Here is a 23532-nt window from a genome sequence, read left to right on the forward strand (position 1 = left end):
CTCCAGGCCTAGCTCGGGTAACTGGCTCAGGCTCCCTCATGTGGCAGCCAGGTTCAGAGAGCCATTGTTAAATTTTTAAACAGTTTTATTGAGGTACAGTTTAATTTTAGTAACTTCATCAAGTAATGTGGCCATCACATCAAATGTATTAGAACAAGTTAGTCCCTCCAGTGAGATCCCTTGTGCCGTCCCATTCACAGTTATCCCCTCATCCCATACCCTGCCCCAGGCAGGTTCTGATCTACTTCTGTCTCCAAAAATTGGCATTTCTGTGCATTCCCTGAGATGGAATCATAAAATAAGGTGACCTCTTGTCCGGCTTTCTGTTTGAGATTAATCCACAAAGTTCCCTGTGTCAGTAGTGTGTTCCTTTTCTTTGCCGAAAGGTGTGGATACACCATGTCATTGGCTGTTAATAAGTGTGTAGTTTGTTTGTTTTGGAAACATTTTTTATTTGGGTGTAATTTTTTTTTGGTGGCCAAATATATTGTGTATTTTTTTCTTTAATGTTCCTTGGAAATTTCAAAGGGCATGTCTCAGGTGTTCAAATACAATAGCACTAACAACTACAGCTGTGTGTAGTTGTTAGTGCATGCTTTTTAAAAAAAATCATTCAAATGTTCTACCAGTTTTTTTTATTAGCTCTCTTACATTAGAATCTTTGACTATAATTGCCACTTTGTCAAATTCTTGTTTTTCTAATATTTTAATGTAATTCTGAGTCTAATAATAGTTCAATATTTATACTTCTTCTAGAATATTCATTCTTGAGCGATGCAGGCCACCACAGCGGTGGTGGCAGCTTCTGGTAACAGCTCCCACAGTGATGGAGGAAGCATCCACAAAGGTAAGGGGAGGCCAGCGGCTCTGTTCTAGTGCAGAGAGAGGTGCTAAACGTAACTGGACTTGGTAGCTCCCCCTCCAGTGTTGCTACTCTTTAAGCTTTCCTGTCAGTAATGTGGTACGATTTAGCAAGTTTTAGCTTGGCAAGCTCAGTCCTGATTTTTGTGAATGGGCAGCTAACATAGGACCTTTTGGGGAAATGGGAGATTTAGGGAAGAGAAGGCGGACCAGAAGACAGCATTTCCGTCCAGCCACGCCCCAGGGAACTGCTGACAGGTGCAGTTGTCTAACATGGAAAGCGGGCAGGCTGACCTTTGCTACCCGAGTTAAATGTAATTTGTCTTCACACATCCAAATTTCTTTTTCTGTAGTAATTGTAGAAGAAAAAATAGAAAGAGCAAGATGACTAAATTTTATGTGCTTATAATTGATTGTGGCTTTAACTATTAAAGTGAACTTCAGAAAAAAAATAATGCTATTTTAAGTCAGAAGGGAAGTAATGGATTAGTCCACAAATGGAATTAATATAATTGACCATACATTTTGGGAATAAAATAAGTTAGATTACTGCCTTATGCTAAGGAGGAAAAAAAAAACCTACATAATATAGAGAGTCTATGAGGCGCAATACACAGAATAAGTTATAAAAGAATAATTTGTGATTGTGTGGTGGGAAAGGCCACAGAGGCGGGCCTAGAAAAGGCTGATCCGTTCAACTAAATAACCTTAAAGACCCTAGTACAATGGTGCAAAGGGTAAGAGATAAGCAGTGAACTAGGAAAAAGTCACATAAACAAGAAAAACAAAGAATTGGTATCCAGGATGTAAAGCGAACACCTATACAAACCTCTAGAAAAGTAGTGAGCCCGTGGGTTTATAACTGAGGCTGACGCCGCTTTCCTTGGCTCCAGCCCCTACTTGTGGCCGCGTGTGAGAGCAGCCGCAGTCAGCCTTTCCGTCTCACGGCGCACGTAACTGGTTACCGAGGTGTTGCACACACCAAAGAAGTATTTTTGCCAATCCGACAAAGAAATAGGTATAATTTTGATTGATTTACAAAAAACAATAGCAATAATAGTAATTATGTACCCTTTTTGCTCCAACGTGACTTTTTAAAAATTCAGGTGCCTATACATATGAGGATTTCTGGTATCAAAGATTAACCAATCAGATGCAACCTTATTTTGAGACATGACTAATAAGTTGGCATCTCTGTTATGTGACCTATTGATTTATGGTTCAAGACAGATTAATGCTGTGTTGGCTTTTGTCATTTTTTGTTTGAACGTTTAAGGGAAAAGAGGTCAGTGCCCCTAAGTAGTCAGGTATTGCACGTTCTAAAAATTGTTGGGGATCACTGGTTGAAAACAGCTGTACTGGCATTTGAATCCAAGTGTTCTACTGTGGACCTCAAATTCCACGTGCCTGGAGATGGACTCGTTACCCCCCCTTGCTTTTCTCCTCTTCTAAATCAGCTCTTCTTCAAAAAGTCCCCATTCTGTAGCCCCAAGTGCTCCCATTCAGCTGTAGTGCCAAGTCGCAGCCCTTCCCATTACGTCAGAGCAATGCTTACGCAGGTGAATCATGAAACCAGTTCAGCTGACTGAGATCAGCTTTTCTTTAATAAAATGAATAGACCAGAAAATACCAGAACACATTGGACAGAGTCAGAGTAGTTACTGTCTTGTAACATCTGTTTCACTTGTTCACACACGTATATCTGTTGTTTACTGGGTCTTTATTTTAGAGAGAAACATGTTTGTTGTTCCCCTTATTTATACATTTATTGGTTGATTTAGGGCACTGTATGTGCCCTGACCAAGGATCGAACCTGCAACTTTGGTGTATTGGGATGATGCTCTAACCAACTGAGCTACCCAGACAGGTCCTGTCTCCTAGATCTTGATATGAAACTTGTTTCTGACTCTGTTTTGGGGCAAACAAATATATATATATGTATATATGTTAAAATGGATCCTTGTATATACTTATATAAACATATAGCTATTAGCAGTTTTCAAATACAGCCACTAATCTCTTCCTCCCTTCTCCACCATTTCTAATCAGCCACCAAGTCTTGTCACTTGTGGGACTGTTAAACCAGGGCCATCCTCAGTCCCACTGCCGCTTCCAGCCTCCCCCTTCCAGCCTCCCCTTCCTGTTGCTCCAGGTGTCTCAACTCAGCCCTCGGAAGCCTCAGAATAAGAGCCAGACCCCTCGGCACATCATAAAAAGTTTTTCTGCTGTTCTCAGCTTTGATCATTCCCATAAAGCTATTTTACTCCAGACAAAGGGGCTGATGGTGTCCTGAAAATAACATGTCCTTCCACACAGCTAACTTTAGAGGTGCCATTTGGTTTGCCTAAGGTGACGGTTATGTTTCAAAGCACTTTTTAAATGTAAGGTTTATTTAGAAATTGGCTTCTCCTTTCTGCTCAAGCATTTACCTGCTCACCATCACAGCTCTGTCCACACTCGTTACCTGTGTTGCATTTAGGTTTGCTTTTCCTAGTTGTGACCCCTATGGGAGCCATAAGTATGTGGGTGCACCACAGATGTCCTCTTTGTTTCTCCAAGGCCCACCCCTGGAACTGGTAGGCACTCAAATACTCCTTCCACTGAAGGAGTTCAGGAAGAATTGTGGCCACTCTCTTAGCTGGGACCACCATAACAAAAGACCACAGACTGGGTGGCTTGAACCACAGATACTTCTTTTCTACAGTTCTGGAGGCTGGAGGTCTGAGTCAGGGTGCCGTATGGTCAGGTTTTGGTAAGGGCTCTCTTCCTGGCCTGTAGGTGGCTGTCTTCAGTGTCCTGGGGGGGGGGGAGCAAGCTCTCTGGCACTTACCCCATCTTGAGGAGCCCATGTTCGTGACCTCACCCAGCCCCGACTACCTCCCGAAGGCCCCATCTCCAGTTACTGTCACCTGGGGAGTTTAGGCTTCCACATGGGAGTCTTGGGGGAAACACATATCAGTCCATCACGGCAACCACAAGGGATATTTTCAGAGGTAATGTGAAAGTATTTCTGCATTGGGAAGAACTTGGACCAGAACACATCTAAGTTCTTTTTTGCTGTTTAGAATCTGTAATGTCCCTGTTGTTAACATTTTTATCCTTTTTTTTTTCCTAACTCAGGTGAGCCTTCTAATCCTAAGAAAGGAAATTTGTCATCTTCCAGTGGTTATAATAAAGCCAAATTAACTTTTCGTGATGATGACTGGGATTCCTTGGCACAAGATCAAATTGCTAGTGACAGAGATACCAGCAATACTGACCAGACAGATTCACTGGAGCCGTCTCTTCCTGCCGGTGCAGGCACTGGACTAGAGAGTGCTTGCCCTCAGTCAGGGGAGGTTGAAGACAGTGTCGACTGCATTTTCTTGAATGAGACATACTCCATACATTATGCAGACTCAAAATTAAAGAATGAAAATGTTATTTTAAATTCAGAATTAGCTTCCGAAATGCAGAAAAGAGAGGAGTTGTTTTTTGATGTTTTGGAACACAGTAAGATTCTTAGCCTAGAAAGAAGCTACAGGATTTCCGATGATTCTAAAGAAACTGCTGAAGATGTGCAGAAGCGCCACACAGACGAAGACTCACAGCAGGAGTGTCACAGTGAGGAGGAGCAAGAATATCTGAGCAGCCATTTCTCTTTCGACAGACCAGAAACACCAGGGGCATCCAATCTGGAAGTTGCTGGGTTAAGAAATGCAGGTTATGAAGATAGTAAACACTCTGGCAGTCTGGACACTGATCACATTAGGTTAGAAAGGAACGCTAGCATCTCTTTAGATTCAGTTGATATTTATGGACAAGAAGATTCACCTCATGTCTCCAAATTTCAGAATTCTGTTACATTAAGCAATTACCATAAACCAAGGCATGAAAAGTGTAAGGAACAAGAGACTAGTTTAACGTACCACACAGCATTTGATGAAATTGTACTCATCAGTAGCCCTTCTGAAAACCAAGAATCTCAATCTAACAGCAATTTCTTAAACCCTCAACAAGCATTAAAAACTAAAATTTATACTAGCAAAATTAAATCTCAAATAACTGAAACTAAAGATTTTTGTGGAAATACAACTGTTGAGAACAAAATGTTACAGCACCTTGAAAATCCTAGCATAGCACCACAGGACAAAGGTTCAGAGACGTTACCACAACCCTGGAAAGACAGTCAGACTTCCTGTTCTCCGTGTGACGACTCGGCACTTTCTGCCTGTGAATGCTCGCACTACGTGAGCCTGCCCGACACCCCTAACTCAGCCCTGGATTCTCCTCCTCCTCCACCCAGGACTGGTGTCAGCGATGCTCAGGAAGGAGAAGCAGATGGCTCCCCAGAGGTTAGGGCCAGCAGTGCTGCCGGTCAGACATTCCTCCTCCGTCTGGAAGGAACGCACCCAGATTACCCAACGGCGGCCCCGCAGCGCACACTGACCATTAGTCAGACAGTGGATGTGAGCTCCGATTTCAGGGCCTGTTTCACAACCAGCCGCGCAACAACGGCAAGGCCTTCCGTGGCGTCTACATCCAGCAACACCGAGATAACAATGATGAACAAGAGGCGCCCCAGCGAATGTCAGAAGGGGAAGCACCGGAGCGTGGCCTGTAACACAGACTGGTCCTACTGTCCAGGCAGTGAGGACACACCGATGGCCGTGACAAAGGCGCCCCTGGGAAAAGCCTTCTCAGTTGACAGTGTCAAGCCCAATGGAAACTTTCTAAATAAGGTAAAACCAATATGATTAGTAATAGAGTTTTATTTGATTTTATGAAGAGGCAGTGTATGTTCATGTAAATCGAATTTTAGCAGGGGTTCCTTAGACTTTTGTGAGCAAGTGCAGAGTGGAGGGAAAAGGCGAATAGGTTGCCGCCAGCCCTGTCCTTTTTTGGTGGCTACTGTTGCCACCAAGTCCACTGGGAACTTCTGCCAGTTTGGAGGCCCAGATAGAATGCGTGGTGTTTGTCATGTATTTCTAATCGGATTTTAAATCATGTTTGCAGGATTCCCTGGAATTAAGAAAAACACTTGGTATTGCAGACTTAAAGAAACATCCTGAGAGGTAAATTAGATGCAGTATAAGCTTGCAGATATAACATGGGGAAAAAATTAGAATGGTAATTTGCTTTTTGTAGGGTAGTTAACCACATAGAATAGTAACGTAAAGGGACCTTAAGGGATCATCTGCTTCAGCCATTTGCCTTCAAACACAAAATATACTAGGATAATATAGAATGGCAAAGCTCTTTAACTTACTGAGATTTCGTCTCAATAATTCTGCTAGAAACTCACGGCATCTTTATTCAACCCAAATCCATAGTGATTGAGTTACTCAGTTTTCTTTCATTTGATCCCCTATAGACCAAAACAAAATAGAACTTTGGGAAAATGTCATGTATATGAAGAAGTCAATAGCTACTTTCACTGAGATACTTTAATTTGATTTTAATTTATTGTGTAATTTACTTTGCATTCATTAGATACCCTTATAATTCACAATACAAAGGAGAATCAGGAGTGGGATGGGGAGGAGGAAGAGGGAAGCTTCTGAGAAGCCAAATCAGTTTTCATGCTCTGAGGTCATTGACTTTTTTCATCATTTTTCTTTCTTTCTTCTGAGTTTGATTCAGTATTCAGTCCTATGAAGTTAAGAGTTGGTTTCCTGACACAGAAGTGCTGAGAACAACAACATGTGGCAACTAGTAGCAAGAACCATTAACATTCAGGAAATGTAGAGACTTGGGGCTTTTTGATAAAGTAACACAGCAAAATATTTACTTATAATAATCACCCTTGATTATTAATAAAAGTGTTTTGTCTATTTTCTATTTAAAAAAAAACATTTAAGAATAGTTTCGACTTCCGCCAAGATGGAGACATAGGCGGAAACACTTTGCTTTCTCGCACAACCAAATCTAAAAACAACAAAGTTTTAACAGCAGTAAACACAACCAAATCACAGAAAATCGAACAACACAGAGTCCAAAAAACAACGAACAGCTCAGCTAAACCAGTGAGAGGGTCGAAGACAGCAGCGGAGCGGGTCGGGCAAAAATGATCCCCCGACCCAGGTGGCACGCAAGCAGCCGAGGGCGCAGATCCCAGGTGCGGGGTAACTATGGGAAGGCTCGGCATGGCTGGCGGTCTGAGGTTGGACATTTGCATGCAGATAAACCAGTGAAGAGACGTGCATTGAGACAGACTGTGCAGGCCCCAGCATAGGGCGGCGGGCTCACACATTTGCACTTAGGTAAACGGGGCTGGGGGAAGCAAGTGGTGAGGCAGACCAGGCGAGCAGAGAGGACTACCATTGCTCCCTCTCTGACCCCACCCCCACATACAGCGTCATAAACCAGCGATCTGGGTGGCCCCGCCCTGGGGAATTAAGGTGCCTCTCCTCATACGTAACAGGCACAAACAGATCAAAACATGGCTCAAGAACAACTCAGAGCCCCAGAGCCAATAAATCTAAGCAATGAAGAAATAGCCAAACTTTCAGATGCACAGTTCAAAACACTGGTGATCAGGATGCTCACAGAACTGATTTTTAGTCACAAATTAGGGGAACATATGAAGACTAAACTAATCGAAATGAATGGAAATGCACAGGAAACCAATAGTAATGGAAAGGAAACTGGGACTCAAATCAAGGGTGCAGACCAGAAGGAAGGAAAAAATGACCAAACAGAAAAATATGGAGAAACAAGAATTCAAAAAAATGAGAGGCTTAGAAACCTCCAGGACATCTTTAAACACTCCAACATTCGAATTATAGGGGTACCAGAAGGGGAAGAGGAACACCCACGAGTGGAAACCTTATTTGAACAAATAACAAAAGAGAACTTCCCCGTTCTGGCAAAGGAAATAGACTTCCAGGAAATCCAGGAAGCTCAGAGAGTCCCAAAGAAGTTGGACCCAAGAAGGAACACGCCAAGGCACATCATAATTACATTAGCCAAGATTAAAATGAAGGAGAGAATCCTAGAAGCAGCAAGAGATAAGGGGACAGTCACCTACAAAGGAGTTCCCATCAGACTGTCAGCAGATTTCTCAGACCTTCCAGGCAAGAAGGGGCTGGAAAGAAGTATTCCAAGTTGTGAAAACCAAAGACCTACAACTAAGATTGATCTATCCAGCAAAGCTTCCATTTAAAATGGAAGGACAGTTAAAGTGCTTTTCAGATAAGATCAAATTCAAGGAGTTCATCATCACCAAGCCCTTATTATATGAAATGTTAAAGGGACTTACCTAAGAAGAAGAAGATAAAAAACATGAACAGTAGAAGGATAGCAAACTCACAGTTATTAACAACCACACCTAAAACAAAAGCAAACTAAGAGGACAGCTAGATCAGGAGCAGAACCATAGAAATGAAGATCACATGGAGGGTTAGCAACAGGGGAGTAGGAGGAGGAGAAGCGGGGAGAAGGTCCAGAAAATAAGTAGCATAGACGGTAGATAGAAAATAAATGGGGTGAGGGCAAGAATAGTAGGGGAAATAAAGAATCTAAAGAACTTGAGACAACTGTTCATGAACTAAGGGGGGGAATAATGGGGGAGGGGTGTGCAGAGGGGGAATGAAGGAGGGGAATAGAACAAATGTAATGACATAATCAATTAAAATAACACTGAAAAAAACCCCAAGATTTGAAAAAATAAAAAAGGAGAAGGAAAAAAAAAAGTTTCCATCCAGAATGCTCATAACTTTTAAAAATATTGGCCAGAGCTTGATTTAGGTTGAAAACCTATTCTGGATAAAGTCAGTACTTTACTTTGGAAGCCTTTTTTCATAAAAGAACGTATGAATTCGAGAATCGTTTACTTTCTTGAGGTTTGAAAGAACTGTATTAGCTTTGACCCTTACCATCCTTTTTTTCTGACTCTGATGTGTTCCTATACTTCTTCCATGTTTAGTAAAAGTTGGCTTTAACTTGACAAGGAAATAGAAGAAACTGAAAACTGTTTTTTGAGGCACACCGGTAACGCAGAAAATACTTGGTATCTTAACCAAACCCGTTCTTTTATTTTAAAGGGAACCCCAACTTTCTAAAGACAGGGAGAAGAATCTGCCATCAAAGTGCTGTCAGAAAGTAATGCAGAGAGCCGTCAAAGCCGAGCTGCAGCTTCTAAACGTCCACTACCAGCTGTGTCATCGCCACTGCAGTGAGATCTACAGGCTGGTGACAGAGGACCGGGCAGGGCTCAGCAGGTGACGGCTGGTTTAAACCTGCGTCAGGAACGTGCCGCCAGTTCGGTGTTAATTCTGGACAATGTGTTCAATTTTCATCTCCGAAGGGCAAAACGAGGGGTAGATTGGAACTAGATTTTTAGAAGTAATACATTAGAATCTCGTGGAGAGACAACAGTGTATGTTGGGAGGATGAATCCAGTAAAAAGACAAATTTGATGTTTCTTACAAAGTCCAAGTTCAGATGGCGTCAGTTGCAGGGTTTCACATAACACTGTCATATTTTCTCTGGCTGATGTATTGAGAGTTGCTGGTACTGCTTCTAGAAAAACATATTGTTTGCGGTTTGGTTTTTTTCACTGAGTATTTAGAGGGGAACAATTTAAAGATTTGATAGAACTAAGTGTGTAACACAATATTAGTGTTAAATGGATGGCTTCAGCTTAAATCAGTTTTGTGAACTTAACTTTTGAACAGGGATTTATCAACTAATTCTGTGAACAAGGAATTAGGATCAGCACTACTGTCTGTTTTGGGAGACTTAAAAGTGAAGTATGTGAGTTTGAAAGAAAAAATCAACAAGGGGGTCCCACTGGAGGAGCTGCCCCCTCTGTCCGTGGAGTCCAAGTTACTGTCTGCCTTCTCCACTTTCGCTTCCAGGGTATGTAGTTGTGTTTTAGGAACAAAATTTTTACTTAAGTAAAACATTCTAAACTAAACGATTTTTTCCCTTTTTCTGTCTTTCCAGCTAATGAAAAAAGAATCACATGTGTAAGTTATAGTTTCATCTAATTCAGGATTCATTTGATCTTAAAAATTGCTTAATTTTAAATAATTTTAAGTTTTCTGGTTTGGTCCTTATTTAGAACATTGATAAATTCTTTAATGAAATGTTTACCTGTTTAGCTTTTCAGGAGCAGATTCTGAAGTAGATAATCAAATTATATGTGATATTGACATTTCCTCAAGCCTAAAAAAGACACTCTCTCAAGTGAGTTTTTTAGTAGTTCATCAGTGTAAAATCTTCGGTTTTATGGCTTATGCAAAGTAAACTGTAACTTGCAGGAGTTCTCGCATTCTTCTTTACGCTCACCTGGCTGACTCGGTGTGCTGCTAACCGAGGGGCGTAACAGAGTAGAAGGAGCAGGGGGCTTCTTGACCTCTGTGGTCTGAGAGAAATGTTTGTCGCTCCACGAACTATGAAGGGACACACGAACTGTGAAGGGACACAGAACCATGAACTGTATTTCATTACCGAGTGAGGCAGTGGAGTGGGGCAGCCAGAGTTTGTGTCTGCGTTCTGACTCTGATTTTAACTCTGAGCTTATATTATCCACATAGTCTTATGTACTAGGCCTTAGGTCTTATGTACTAGTACTTATGTACTTTGGCCTTAGATTCATTCCAAGGCCAAAAGCGAAATGCTCAATTGATCTATATTCCTTTATGATATTAACAAATGATTAAAAGTGAATTACTCTAGTCGTTTAGTTGTTCCATTGTTCTAGTCCATTGTGCACAAAAGATCTAAAGATAGGTGTTAAGAGTACAAGACGTAGATGTGCATAATTTATTTTATAATCTAAGCTTCGACTACAAGACAGTATTTTAAGTTGGGATTTTATTTTAATAACCTGTCGCATCAACAGGTTATGTGTGAAATCCAGGGTAGTATATAGCGTGGTGTGTCTTAATTTTAGTTATATACTATCATCACTGTTTTCTACAGCCATGTGTTAACCTGTAACGTTACTTGCTTTGTATACTTTAAACGGTGTCTTTTTAAAATAAACTTACATATAAGGAATAGCTTATTTACTATTTGGGAAAGTAATATTACTTCCCATAAATGTAAGGTATACATAAGCCACATTAACTACATGACTAATAAATGTTAAAATGAGAAATACTTATAAGTGTATCTCCGAAAATCACCTGAATTACTTCTGGTGTGCAAGCCACACTTGGCTGAATGACGGGGATTGGTGCAGCCTCCCGTTGCTGCACACAGACTGGGTCCATTGAAGCCCTGACTCTTGCTAACGGTGGGACAGACACGGCGACCAGGCGCTTAGCTTCAGCCTGCTCCCTGGTGATTTTGGAGAACAGCTCAGCCCTGAGCCCTCACTGTGGTGGGGCCAGTGGGGTGAAGAAGCACCGTAACGGCTAGTCCTTGGTCACGGTCACTGTTTTTTTTTTAATGCCCAGGTGTCTTTATTATCTGACAACAGTCATCCTAACCAAGGTACCTCACCCAAGGAAGGTGGTTTAAAAAATGCTGATATAGATGGATACTTCAGTCAACTGAAACTTGATGACAAAGGTCAGTGTAAAAATATACTGTCTTATGTCATTGCTCTAAAGCAGTAAGGTTTAAAATATCTCTGGTGCTCATTCATTAAATTAAAATAAATTTGTTTAATTGAATGGCATCAATCTGATTATAAATGGTAAAAATGTTCTTTTTACCATGTACTTCACATTTTTGAGGTTACCTAATACTCTATCTGATGATGCCAAATGATAATACAGACATTTATTCTTCTGGTTCATGTTTTCCGATCTGAAAATTCTTCTGTCCAATTTATATCTCTGTAAATTGTGTGTAATGGTTTTTATTTTCTCCTCTTTGAAAAGAGGTGTGAAACAAGGTTATGATCATTCTAAAAAGATCACAGGCTTTTAAAGAAATAAAGAGCTGTAGTAATACTTAATCCCTTTTATTATTTTTTAAATATTTTATTTATTTATTTTTCGAGAGAGGGGAAGGGAAGGAGAAAGAGTGGGAGAGAAATATCAATGTATGGTTGCCTCTCATGAGTCCCCTGCTGGGAACTGGCCTGCAACCCAGGCATGTGCCCTGACTGGGAATCAAACCGCGATACTCTGGTTCGCAGGCCCGCGCTCAATCCACTGAGCTATGCCAGCCAGGGCACTTAATCCCTTTTAAAGACATTTGCTATCAGTCTGTATAGGAAGACAGCACAGATCTAACAACGGTGGCTTCGAGATCAGACAGTGAGGCGAGGCCCCTGCATCAGTGAAAGGAACACTAGGACACAAGTCACTCAGACTGGAAAGCACGTGTTACTCGGGCTGAAAACACCTCTGTCTTCGTGCTCGGTTCTCCTATTTTGCTAATACTTATTTGTATACTTACACATAAAATTAATCATTGTCATTATGCCGATTCATTTTGAGAAGCTTTCAGGTAACTTCTTGTAGGGGTAAACATACATAATTCATAGCTGTTCATGTTCGATTTTCAGATTACAAAAATCCTCAAGAAGTGAGTGAGGACTGGTTCGATGCTAGAGAAAGCCTGACGGGAGCCGACTGCTCGGGAGACCATTGGAGAGAGCTCGGCAGGCAGGACCCCAGACTGGACCCAGAGCGCGCGCCGGGTGGGTCCCCGCGGCTCACTGGGGAGGCCTGCCCGGCCCGTTTTCAGAGAGTGCTTCCTGTCTCCGCTGTTGTTGGGCTCCTCTGTTACTGAGCCTTAATGTGTCATTCCTGTTCATGGCTTTCCTTTACTAGTACAGAAAGTTAGCCATTTGGAGGTCAGTTTTTAAAAATCAATTTAAAATGTTCATTTCCCTCTCAGAAAGCTATCTGCCAAGAGCATAAATCCAAGATTTAGTTCGGAGGTCGAGGCCCGGGACCCCCTCCCTCGCTCTGGACCGTCAGGGCCCCGTCCCGCAGGCAGGCAGGACCGGCCGCTCCCCGGGGGCGGGGTGGGACCCGTGCCCTCCCTCCCGTCTCGGTGCTCTCCCTCTAGACAGTCCTCACTGCCTGTGGGGCTGGGGCTTTTCCTGGCGCCACAGTCACTGCCCCTCCCTCGTTTCTGGTGCCCTGCTCCTGCACATACAGTTTATAGGGACATTACATCATCTAGTTTTGCTGTGAGGGCTTCTCTTCCTTGCATTTTTCTCCATGTCACTGATCGCATACTGTGCATGGATAGATACATTGACTGCCGTCTCACACTCACGTATTAATTAGTCAGTGAGGTCAGGAATGTTCCTGTGCTTTGGTTACGGCCTGTCCTGGGCACCGGGCACAGCCTTCAGCCCACGAGGTACTGAGTACATAACTTGGTGTTAAACTGGTCCAGGCCGAGGTGGTGGGCACCGGGTTTGCCTCCCGACTCCTGCCCGCTTCCCTCTCCTGCCGTGCTGCCTGCCCTGCTCTGGGGCTGTTTTCCCTGTCTGGCACCTCGTGAGCCAGACACCAGCAAGCCAGGTCGGTTCACGACGGAGGGTTGGAGGGTCAGTGTTCTTGCCTGGAGATAAAGGGCTCTGTCTGAACTTTCCAGCACCCCCACTGACTAGATCTGTGACCTCGGCTCCTGAGACTTCATCCGGGAAGTGGAGACAGTGACAACTGTACTTCACAGGGTGGCTGTGAGCATCCCGTGAGATGATGCATAGGAAGTGCTTGGCGTGTTCCCTGGAATATGGGGAGCACTCAGTAGGCGCAGACTGTTGGTATTACATAGTGAAGAAAATGAAACTTGTGACTGGCCCTCTTACACAAGAGCGATCAAACTAGAGATGCGAGCCGCTGTACAAATCCCTCCAACACACACCGACTGTGCGCCCCCACCCCGTGTCAGGCGCAGGCTCCGACGGACCCCTCGAGTTGCAGACCAGACTCTTCAGCCCGCAGACTGGAAATGCGCTCTTGTCCGGATCAGGTTCTCGCCCCGCCCCCTCATCCTTTGGTGCCACTGCCATCTCCCTGCTGTTGGTATTTGCCTGTCGTAGAAGGGTTTTTTTGGTGCGGGTTTTCCCCAGCAAAGATGTACAGCAGGAGCCCCAGCCGGCATTAGTGCGGTGGGTGCTGTGCGCAGTCAGCCTCCTGGACCTCCGAGCCGAGATGAGCAGAGACCCTGGCTTAGTCAGGGTGCATTCAATGACGCTGTCTGTGTACTGATCTGTCTCTGAGCTACAAGGGGCTTCATACCAACCAATCCATCTTTATTTTTAAGTCTCAGAAATCTTAAAACTAGACCCCAGGCTCTTGGTTTTCACTCTAGTGCTGGTATTTGCTAATGACTTTATAATAAGCTTTATAATAATAAATAAAATATTTAAGTGTTTACATTTAAAAAATACCAGTATAATAATCATTATCTTCTGTTTATTACATTTTTCTATAAGCAGAAATGAAGAATGCTGACCCCTTACAAAGAGAGAAAAGCTACTTGGTACACGTGGGAGGTCTCTGCCCTTCAGTGTCTGAGGTATGCCAGGATTTATTTTCTGAGCTTCATTTTTAGATCTATTAGGTATTTGTATTCTGACTATTTGTTGTTGTTTTCTACCCCTCACAAAGTTTTATTTCTCTTCTTTTAGGCTGATTTAAGGTACCATTTCCAGAAATATCAAGTTTCTGACATTTCCATTTATGATTCTTCTCATTACAGGTTTGTTTTCTAAACTGAGTAAGTATGCATTTCAGCCCCGGCTGGTGCGGCTCAGCAGATTGAGCACCGGCCTGCAAAGCAGGGTTGCCCGATCAATTCGCAGTCAGGGCACATGCCTGGGTTGCAGGCCAGGTCCCCAGAGAGGGGCGCATGAAACGCAACTGCACATTGATGTTTCCCTCTTTCCCTCCCCCTCTCTGAAAATAAATAAAATCTTTTAAAAAATTAAAATAAGTACGCATCTCCTAGGTGTCTGCTGTGTGCCAGAGGTTCAGTATTAGACATGAACCAACTGACGATCGAGTCAGGGCCATTCCAGGAGAGCTTTCCCTGTCCAGTGGAGGACACACCTGGACAGCCCCCGCTGTTCTTCTTCCGATCTTTCTCTCATTGTGCTTCTTACCTTGGTACTGCAGGTGCACAGCACAGCTGCTGGTTTGTGTGCCCTTGATCTTGCTTCATCGTGGCAGTGCTGGGCGCCGTTAAGAGAATGTGCTCTGCAGCTGTATGGCTTGGATTCCGTTCCCAGCTCTGTCACACTTGCTGAATAAATTTGGGCAAGTGACTTCATCTTTCTGTACCGCAGGCTCTGTGGAAAGTAAGGGTAGTAGCACCTGTGCCGTCACAGCCGCGCTCTGAGACTGGGGTCAGTTGAACAAGCAGAGCAGTGAGGGCGGGGCCTGGCGCGGAGCGGGGGCTGCAGGAGTTGTACTGCGGACTTTTATTGTCTTTACCACTTAGTCATGCTCTCGTGTTGCATCTTAGGTCCTAAGCTATATCATGAGTACACGGTCACATGTATGATGCTAGTTTTTGTTTCTGACATTGCCAGAACGTTCAAAAGTATCAAATAACAATGGCAAGAGTTCAGTGGAAATACCTTTACTGCTTTTTTAAGTATTTTTTACTGACTATGCTATTACAGTTTTCCCAACTTATCCCCCTTTCTCCCCCCTCCACCCTGCAGCCCCCCCACTCTCCAGCATTTCCCACCTTAGTTCATGTCCATGGGTTGTACATAGAAGTTCTTTGAGTTCTCTGCTTTTTATACCATTTTTGACTTCCCTGTCTATTTTCTGCCTACCAATTATGCTTCTTTCTTTCTGTACCTCTTCTCCCCATTCCTCCTTCCCCCTCCCCACTGAAAACCTCCCGTGTGCTGTCCCTTTCTCTCATTCCGTTCCTGTTCTAGTTGTTTGCTTGGTTTTTGTTTCCATTGTTTTTCTTTTTTTTTAATAGGTTCATTTTTTGATAGTTATGAGTTTGTTGTCATTTTACTGCTCATGGTTTTGATCTTTAATTTCTTAGATAAGTCTCTTTAACATTTCATATAATAAGGGCTTGATAATTTTTAATTCCTTTAACTTGACCTTTTCTGGGAAGTACTTTGTCTGCCCTTCCATGCTAAATGAAAGCTTTGCTGGGTAGAGTGTTCTTGGATGTAGGTCCTTGCGCTTCATGAAACTTCAGATATTTCTTTCCAGCCCCTTCTTGCCTGCAAGGTTTCTTTTGGGAAATCTTGACAGTCTGACAGTCTGATGGGAACTCCTTTGTAGGTAGCTGTCTCCTTTTCTCTTGCTGCTTTTGAGATTCTCTCTTTATCTTTAAGCTTAGGTAATGTAATTGTGATACACCTTGATGTGTTCCTCTTTCTGTCCATCTTCTTTGGGACTCTCTGGGCTTCCTGGGACTATTTCCTTTGTTAGATTGGGGAAGTTCTCCTTTATTATTTGTCCAAATAAGTTTTCAATTTCTCACTATTGTTCTTCTGGCACCCCTGTAATTCAAATATTGGAACATTTTAAGTTGTCCCAGAGATTCCTCAGCCTCTTTGGGTTTTGGTTTTTGGGGTTTTTTTTATTATTTTTTTCTTCATTCTGTTCTGGTTGGATGTTTATTTCTTCCTTTTGTTTCAAATCGTTGCTTTGAGTTCTGGTTTCCTTCCTGTCACTGTTGGTTCCCTGAACACTTTGCTTTATTTCATTTTGCGTGTCATTCATTTGCTTTTTCACTTTTCAACCAACCTCAATCCGTCCTGTGAGCATTTTGATTATCAGAGCTTTAAACTCTCCATCTGGCAGGCTGGCTGTCTCCTCATCGCTTAGCTCTCTGTCTGGAGTTTTGCTCTGTTCTTTCATTTGGGCCGTATTTCTTAGTCTTGGGGCACCTGTTAGGTTGTAAGGGGGCAGGGCCTTAGGTGTCCGCCAGGGCGGGACCACCCTCCTTGCTGCCTGTGGTGCTGTCTGGGGGGAGGGTTCAGAGAGGGCGCCATGCGGCTCACCTGCCCGGCTCCAGCCCACTCTCCAACACACTCTCGCGTGAGACTGGGAGTCTCTCTCACTGTGGCAGCCCCACCGTAGTGCACAGGGAGCTGAGTCTCAGTTTCCCGTTCAGCCAGCCCCACACGTGTGGTCTGCTGTCTCGCTGCGGGTTCTCAATGGTCCAGTTGTTCTGGTCAACTGTTTCTTTAATTCCTTGGTTGTCGGAGCTCCACGCAGTTTGACTTTTCTGGCACCTCTGGTTGTTTACTGACTTTAGGTTGGTGGTTACCCTCCTTTTGGTTGTGCAAGGAAGCAAAGGGTTTCTGCCTACGCCTCCATCTTGGCCGGAACTTACCTTTACTGTTTTGTTACTAAAAATGACAGCTGTGTATTTCAGACATTGAAACTGTACCACTTAACAAAGGATCCTGTTTGAAGTTTGGGTTCACATTTATTACAAGTAGGTGTTTTAAGAAGATCACATGCTCTTTTCTGCTTTTATATTCCAGATACGCATCTCTCGCTTTTAAGAGAAACAGTGATGCGAAGTCTGCTGTGAATGAAGTGAACGGGACGGAAATAAATGGCAAAGCAGTAAACGTGCGACTGGTTAAAAGCCCTGGAGAATGCACATCACCGCTTTTCTCCAAAAATGGAAGGAGAGGTAGTTTAAATAATTTGGAGAAAAGCACCAACAAAGAAATCAACTCAGCTTCCTGTATTTCTAGATTGCCCAGAACTAGGCCAAGGCAGCTGGGATCTGAGGAAGACAGTGAGTCTTTCCATTTCGACCAGGTTAGTTCTCTTGATCAACCCCTTAACTGGTCTTAGCGTGTGCCGCATTGCAGGAAGTAGCTTTGTAGAACCAATGGCAGTAAAGCCAGGAACCTTTAAGTGGGGATGAGAACGTTGATCTGGGTGATTTTTAACCTTGGAGCCACCCTAACCTGCTTCTGTGCAGCTCCAGTTCTCCTGAGGGAAACCGTGGGTGTTCGCAGACCTGCTACAGAAAAACGCATTTCCCTTCAAGGTTCTTTGCCAGTGCTTTGCAGTTCCTGTATCTCTTTGTTTGTGGACCGCACTTCATCACTCTCCTTATCACCACTAACCTTTTCTCAAAGCTGCAGAAACCACAGGATGCAGTTCCCTTACTGTGCGTGCCCTCGTCTCTCGGACCCACGAGCAGAGCGATGCAGCAGCTCCGCGCACTCTGCTCTCTCCTCAATGAGTAATTCATATCCAGGGTCTTAACTGCTTTGTTTTTCTTCGTCTGACTCGAGCAAAGTGCCTGGTGTCACATAGGCATTCCATCCTTTTCTTTTTAATTTTACATATAGTAAAATTCACTTCTTTGATGTATATGCGTTTATACAAATGCATATGGACATGTAACCACCAGTAAAGGTACAAAAAGTCCCTTCCAAAAGATGGTCTTGTGTTCTGCTGTGTCCTGTCTTACGTTTTACCCTTTCCATCATATTGCATATGCAGTGTAGTTTACGTGGCCTTTAGTCTGGCGTCTTCCACTTACCCGAGTGCGTTTGAGATTGATTCATGTTGTATCAGCAGTTCATTCCTGTTCCTTTGGTGACCATTTTTATTGTTTTTTTATTACAGAGTTTTGAGATTTTTTTCTATTCTGAGTATAAATCCTTTTTAAGATGGATATGTGACTTACAAATACTTTTTACTAGCCTGTACTTTGTTTTCTCATTTGTTTAATAGTATCTTTATCAGAACAGGAGTTTTTAATATTGATGAAGTACCATTTATCAGTTTTTTTTTAACTTGTGCTTTTAGTGGTATATCTAAGAAACCCACAATCACAAAGGTTTCTAGTGCATTTCTATGTGCTGTGGGAGGTGAGACTTGAGGTCATTTTTTCCTTTGTACATGTTTGTGTTTTACATATGGAATTATTCTAGCATCATTGTGAAAAGACAAATTATCTTTGTACCTTTCTCAACCATCAGCTGGCTCTCTGTGTGGTCTGTTCATAGACTGGTCTGTCATCTCCCGTCAGTCTGTCTCTCTTCCCTCCAGGATCGCATTGTCTTGATTGTAGCTTTGTAGTAAGCCTTGAAAGCAGGTAGAATGAGTCTTCCAGCTTTGTTCTATTTCAAAATTGTTTTGGCTCTTCAGGTCTCTTTTTCTTTTTGTATAAACTTCATAATTCAACTTGTCAGTATCTATCAGAAACTCCTACTTTGATTTTTACTGGGATTATTTTGAATCTTCCATCAGAGCAAATCCTTCTTTAATAAATGGTTGAAGGAAATGCTTGCGGGAGACACAGGGACCTTGTCGGACTTCTCTTCTGACGATGCCCTCCAGCCCCCCTTCCGCAGCCTCGTCTCCGCAGTTACCCCTTCTCTGCACTGTCAGCGACTCCACCCCTGGCGCAGACCCTTTGCTCCACTCTTCCTCTTTCTGGCAAGATTTTCACTTTTCATTTCTTTAACATTACCATTCGTACTTGTCCTATGTTTTACTGCCAAGCTTCCCCAAATTTTAGTCTCTAAAATTTTATTTTAGCCACTTTTTTCATTGCCACTAGTGACTTTTTTATTGGTCTTTACACCACTGACCTGTTTTTTGACCACCAGGCCTGAGACTTGATCAGCCTGTTTTGAAACTCGTTCACTCAATGACGCTCATGTGTAAGACGAGGTTTTGGTGTGTGACCTCGATCCATAGTGGGACAGAAGGAGGCAGAGCACAGCGGGGCAACCCGGAGGCCTGCATGGGGGTCGGGAGCCATGGCTTCGCCCTCCTCTTCACGTGGTTTCTTGCCTCTGTAGCCCCACGCACTCTGTTCTTCTTCTCTGGCTGCTCGTGACTTTTCTTCCATTTAGCTTTGTTTTGCTTAATTTTAACTCTGCAATATTGTTCAGTTCACGCTTCTTTCTTTTACCGACTCATTTGCTCTGTGGTTCCATTCCTCTTATTTTAGACAGGACTCTTACTGACCCAGCCTGGTACTCATTAGTTCAGGTGACACACGCTGGCTTCAGTCAGCGGGGGCTGTGGTGGCCATGGGGCATACGTAAGGCAGGCAGCCTGGGCCAGGGCAGTAGCGCGTCATCTCGGAGGACACAGGTGGGGAGGGTCCCGTTCCCCACTAGCTTATTAATCTGCACTCTCAAGTTCTCTTAAACTTTCATAGCAATTTATTGTCGCCTGTATTTTTCTTGGAGTCTCAACATATATTCATTGTATTTATTCATTTGGAAAATGTTTATTGTCTGCAATAAGAGGGAGAATGGTGATGAGTAAGAATAACACATTCATAATCAGGCCCTGCCCCTCCTCATCACGTGATTGAGCAAGTTATGTAAACTGTGCGTCTGAGCTTCCTTTTCCTAATGTGGGGGTAGTAGTTCCCCTCCATGTGGTGTGAGCTGCTTCAGAACTGTGTGTGCCATGGCGAATGGACTTAGCAAATAGGGGCCATCGCTGTTTACGGGTCATCCGGCTCTCTCGTGGGAATGTCATCCTCTCTGTGGTTTTAGCTGTCGTTTCAACTGTTGCATCCCAAACGTTTGTTTATTTAACACACCGTTATGATGTACCACTATAAACACTGTTTTAGGCACTGATTGGGAAAGCAGTAATGACCAAAGCAGACAAGAGTCTGTTCTTGTAAGCTTAAATCTAGTGGAGGAGGTAAAGTAAGTGAAATATTCTGATGTGACAGATTTAATACTTTATTTATCTTGTCTGGATTTTGCATCTGGGCTTTAAAGTCTTAGTTTTTCATTGAACTTTTATGGCAGGGGTGTCAAACTCATTTTCACTGGGGGCCACATCAGCCTCATGGTTGCCTTCGAAGGGCCAAAATAATTTTAGGACTGTATAAATGTAACTACTCCTTAACTGTTGAGTTGACATTACATTCGGCCCTTTGAAGGCGACCACAAGGCTGATGTGGCCCCCAGTAAAAATGAGTTTGACACCCCTGTTTTATGGGATTTACAGTGGTTTCATACAATTTATAGCCTCATTACGTGGTTAACAGTCATTCGTTGATTTTTTTTAATTTTGCCTTTTCAGTTGGAATATAAGATCCATAAGTGGAGAGGGTTCTATTTTATATCACTACTTTCCTTCCCTGCTGCTCCCACCACACACATGGTATAGTCCTAGGCGTATAGTTTGTGTTCAGAACATCTTTAGTAATCAGATGTAGAACATTTATAACTACCATGTAAACCAGTGGTTTTCTGTCAAGTTGGGTAAGAGAATTAAGCTTTCGGGCCCCGAGCCTAAGATGCCCATCATATATAATGGGCTGACCCCCTCCCTGTCTGTGGGAGCCGGTAGTGTCCTGCCTTTGGGGAAACCAATCCAACAGGTCTGTGTCCCGAGGCTCAGATGAGAAAGACCAAACCAGACGCAGCTTCGGGTACGCGGTCGCGGCAGGAAGAAGGCTCGTTTGCCGTTTTCACTGCGTGGCACTGAGCACAGCTCAGGGAACTCGACTTGGTGTGGATGATCCAAAATGAAATAAAGGCCCAGGAATTCCGATTTCACAATGTATAACTATTATCATTACTGTTACAATTTTACTATTATAATCGTATTTCCAAAATTTATTTTAACTGAATAAGCTAGATTGTCTCTACATAATGATTATTGATCTTAAGAAAACTTCCTGGCTGGTGTGACTCAACTGAGTCACACTGCACTGAGTGTGACTGGATTGAGCTCAGACCTGCAAACCAAAGAGTGACAGTTCAATTCCCACTCAGGGCATGTGCCTGGATTTTGGGCCAGGTCCTCAGTAGGGGGCATGTGAGAGGCAGCCACACATTGATGTTTCCCTCTTCCCCTCCCTTCCCCTCTGTCTAAAAATAAGTAAAAATCTTTAAAATAAAAAAGGAAAGAAAACTTTTAAAATGCTTTATTTAGGGTGTCAAGAAGAAGAATTGTAAACAAATTGAATCTACTAAACTATTACCTGATGCACCTTTGCGATTCATGCCTCCGAACACACTGAACCTGCGCAGCTTTACCAAGATCATGAGGAGACTTGCTGAGTTACACCCGGACGTGTGCAGGTGACGACCACAGCTGTATTCTAACTGGCCGTCAAAGTGTGTGTAGAATGTAGCTCAGTTCCGCAATGTAGCCATTTTTGGAACACACACTGGCTTTGGAAAGGACAGCTGCTCATGTATGTTTTCCTTTTGCACAGAGACCGTATTATAGATGCTCTCCAGGCAGTGAGGATAAATCATAAAGGTTTTCTGAATGGCTTGTCTATTAACACTATTGTGGAAATGACTTCATCCGTTTTGAAAAACTCTCCTTCCACTTAGGAATAGGTGAACCAGTAAGCGGTAAGTCGATCATATTTCTTATATTTAGCCACTGCATAAAATTTTTAAGCTATTGATTTTATTTTCCAAATACAAAATATTAAATTTTAAATAATATAAAATTACAAAGACACACTATATTAGTCCATTAATGCAAAATCAGTTACCCCAAAATTAACTAAGTTGAATGATGGTTATCATGTCATAGTTTGTACATCAGGATTCAGAAGTGGCAGAGCTGGGTGGCGTTAGCCAAGGGCCCTCCTGGTGTTGCAGTCCAGATGCTGGCCAAGGCCCTGGTCACCAGCCAACTGAGACCGCAGGGTCTGCTTCTGTGGTGGCCCACTCACATGGCTGTTGGGAGGTACCCAGCCCCACCCCTCAAGGCTCAGTGATTCTGTGGGGGAAGTCACCTTACTCAGGATATAGTGATAACCACAGCTACGATTTAAGACAGCGAAAGGGTATGAGCTAAACGAGCAAAAGAAGGGCTCACGGGGTGCCGTCTGGAAAAATCAGGCACAAGCTGCCAAGAGTTCCCACCCAGTAGGTCACACAGGACGTGCCGTCTCCCCGGCAGTGAGTCAGGGCACACATAGAGAATGTCCATCAGGGAAAGCTCCTTAGAGATTTGTGCCTGTCCTCACTGGGGGCTGGCTTAGCACGGACCACGGTTCCAGACTCAGAAGGACAGCAACCATTCAGCATAGACCGTGCTGCTTACACGGCGCTGGGACGGTGAGCCGCTCCTCTTACTCCCAGGACTGGCTGGCACCCTCCCCAGACCCCAGCTGAGGGCTCGCCTTGCAGGCAGGTCTTTCTAAGGACAGTGGTCTCAGGGCCTCCGTGTTAGCTTCTTTTCCACGTGTGTACTAGTCGGGAGCATAGCAGAGGCAGACGTGTTGTCTTTGGGGTGATTGCTTTAAAAGAACAGTTTTGAATAGCATATAAAAAATGAAGTTGTCCTCTTACCTTATCTCATACAAAAACTAATTCAAAATGGAGCGATATGTAAACGCAAGAGGTAAAGCCATAAAACTCTTAGAAGGAAACACCCACAGCACTGAACTTGGCAGTGATTTCTTGGATATGACACAAAAACAGACGAGAGACAGATAAAGAACAGTTGGAACAGAGTGAAGAAGCAGCCTGCAGTTTGGAAGAAAGTGTAAATCACCTGGCTGACGGGGTAGGTGTATGCAGAATACCTAAAGGAATAACCTCCAGCTTCACAGAAACAACCCAATTAAAAACGGGCAAAGGGTCCTGGCTGGTGTGGCTGAGTGGATTGCATGCTGGCCTGTGAACTTAAAAGGGTCACCGGTTCAATTCCCAGTCAGGCTATGTGCCTGGGTTTTGGGCCAGGTCCCCAGTAGGGGGCATACAAGAGGCAGCCACACACTGATGTCTTTCTCCCTCTCTTCCTCTGTCTAAAATAAATAAAATTATCAAAGAAAAAAATGGGTGAAGGATTTAAATAG

The 23532-nt window shown here is 43.4% G+C and overlaps 1 protein-coding gene across 1 annotated transcript; it reads left to right on the forward strand.

Annotated features, from left to right (window-relative positions):
- The first annotated feature begins 774 nt into the window (after positions 1 to 774).
- Positions 775 to 22051, forward strand: RBM44 (RNA binding motif protein 44). Its single transcript, XM_037161350.2, has 14 exons — positions 775 to 847; positions 3982 to 5582; positions 5857 to 5915; positions 8886 to 9062; positions 9519 to 9702; positions 9790 to 9812; positions 9948 to 10032; positions 11250 to 11364; positions 12311 to 12436; positions 14204 to 14286; positions 14399 to 14469; positions 17240 to 17525; positions 21642 to 21790; positions 21928 to 22051. The coding sequence occupies exons 1-14, from the start codon at positions 775 to 777 to the stop codon at positions 22049 to 22051; spliced, it is 3156 nt and encodes a 1051-aa protein (XP_037017245.2).
- The last annotated feature ends 1481 nt before the right edge of the window (positions 22052 to 23532 follow it).

This window comes from Artibeus jamaicensis, unplaced genomic scaffold (assembly GCF_021234435.1).
Source record: "Artibeus jamaicensis isolate MK-2021 breed Jamaican fruit bat unplaced genomic scaffold, CSHL_Jam_final contig_944, whole genome shotgun sequence".
NCBI lineage: Eukaryota > Metazoa > Chordata > Mammalia > Chiroptera > Phyllostomidae > Artibeus > Artibeus jamaicensis.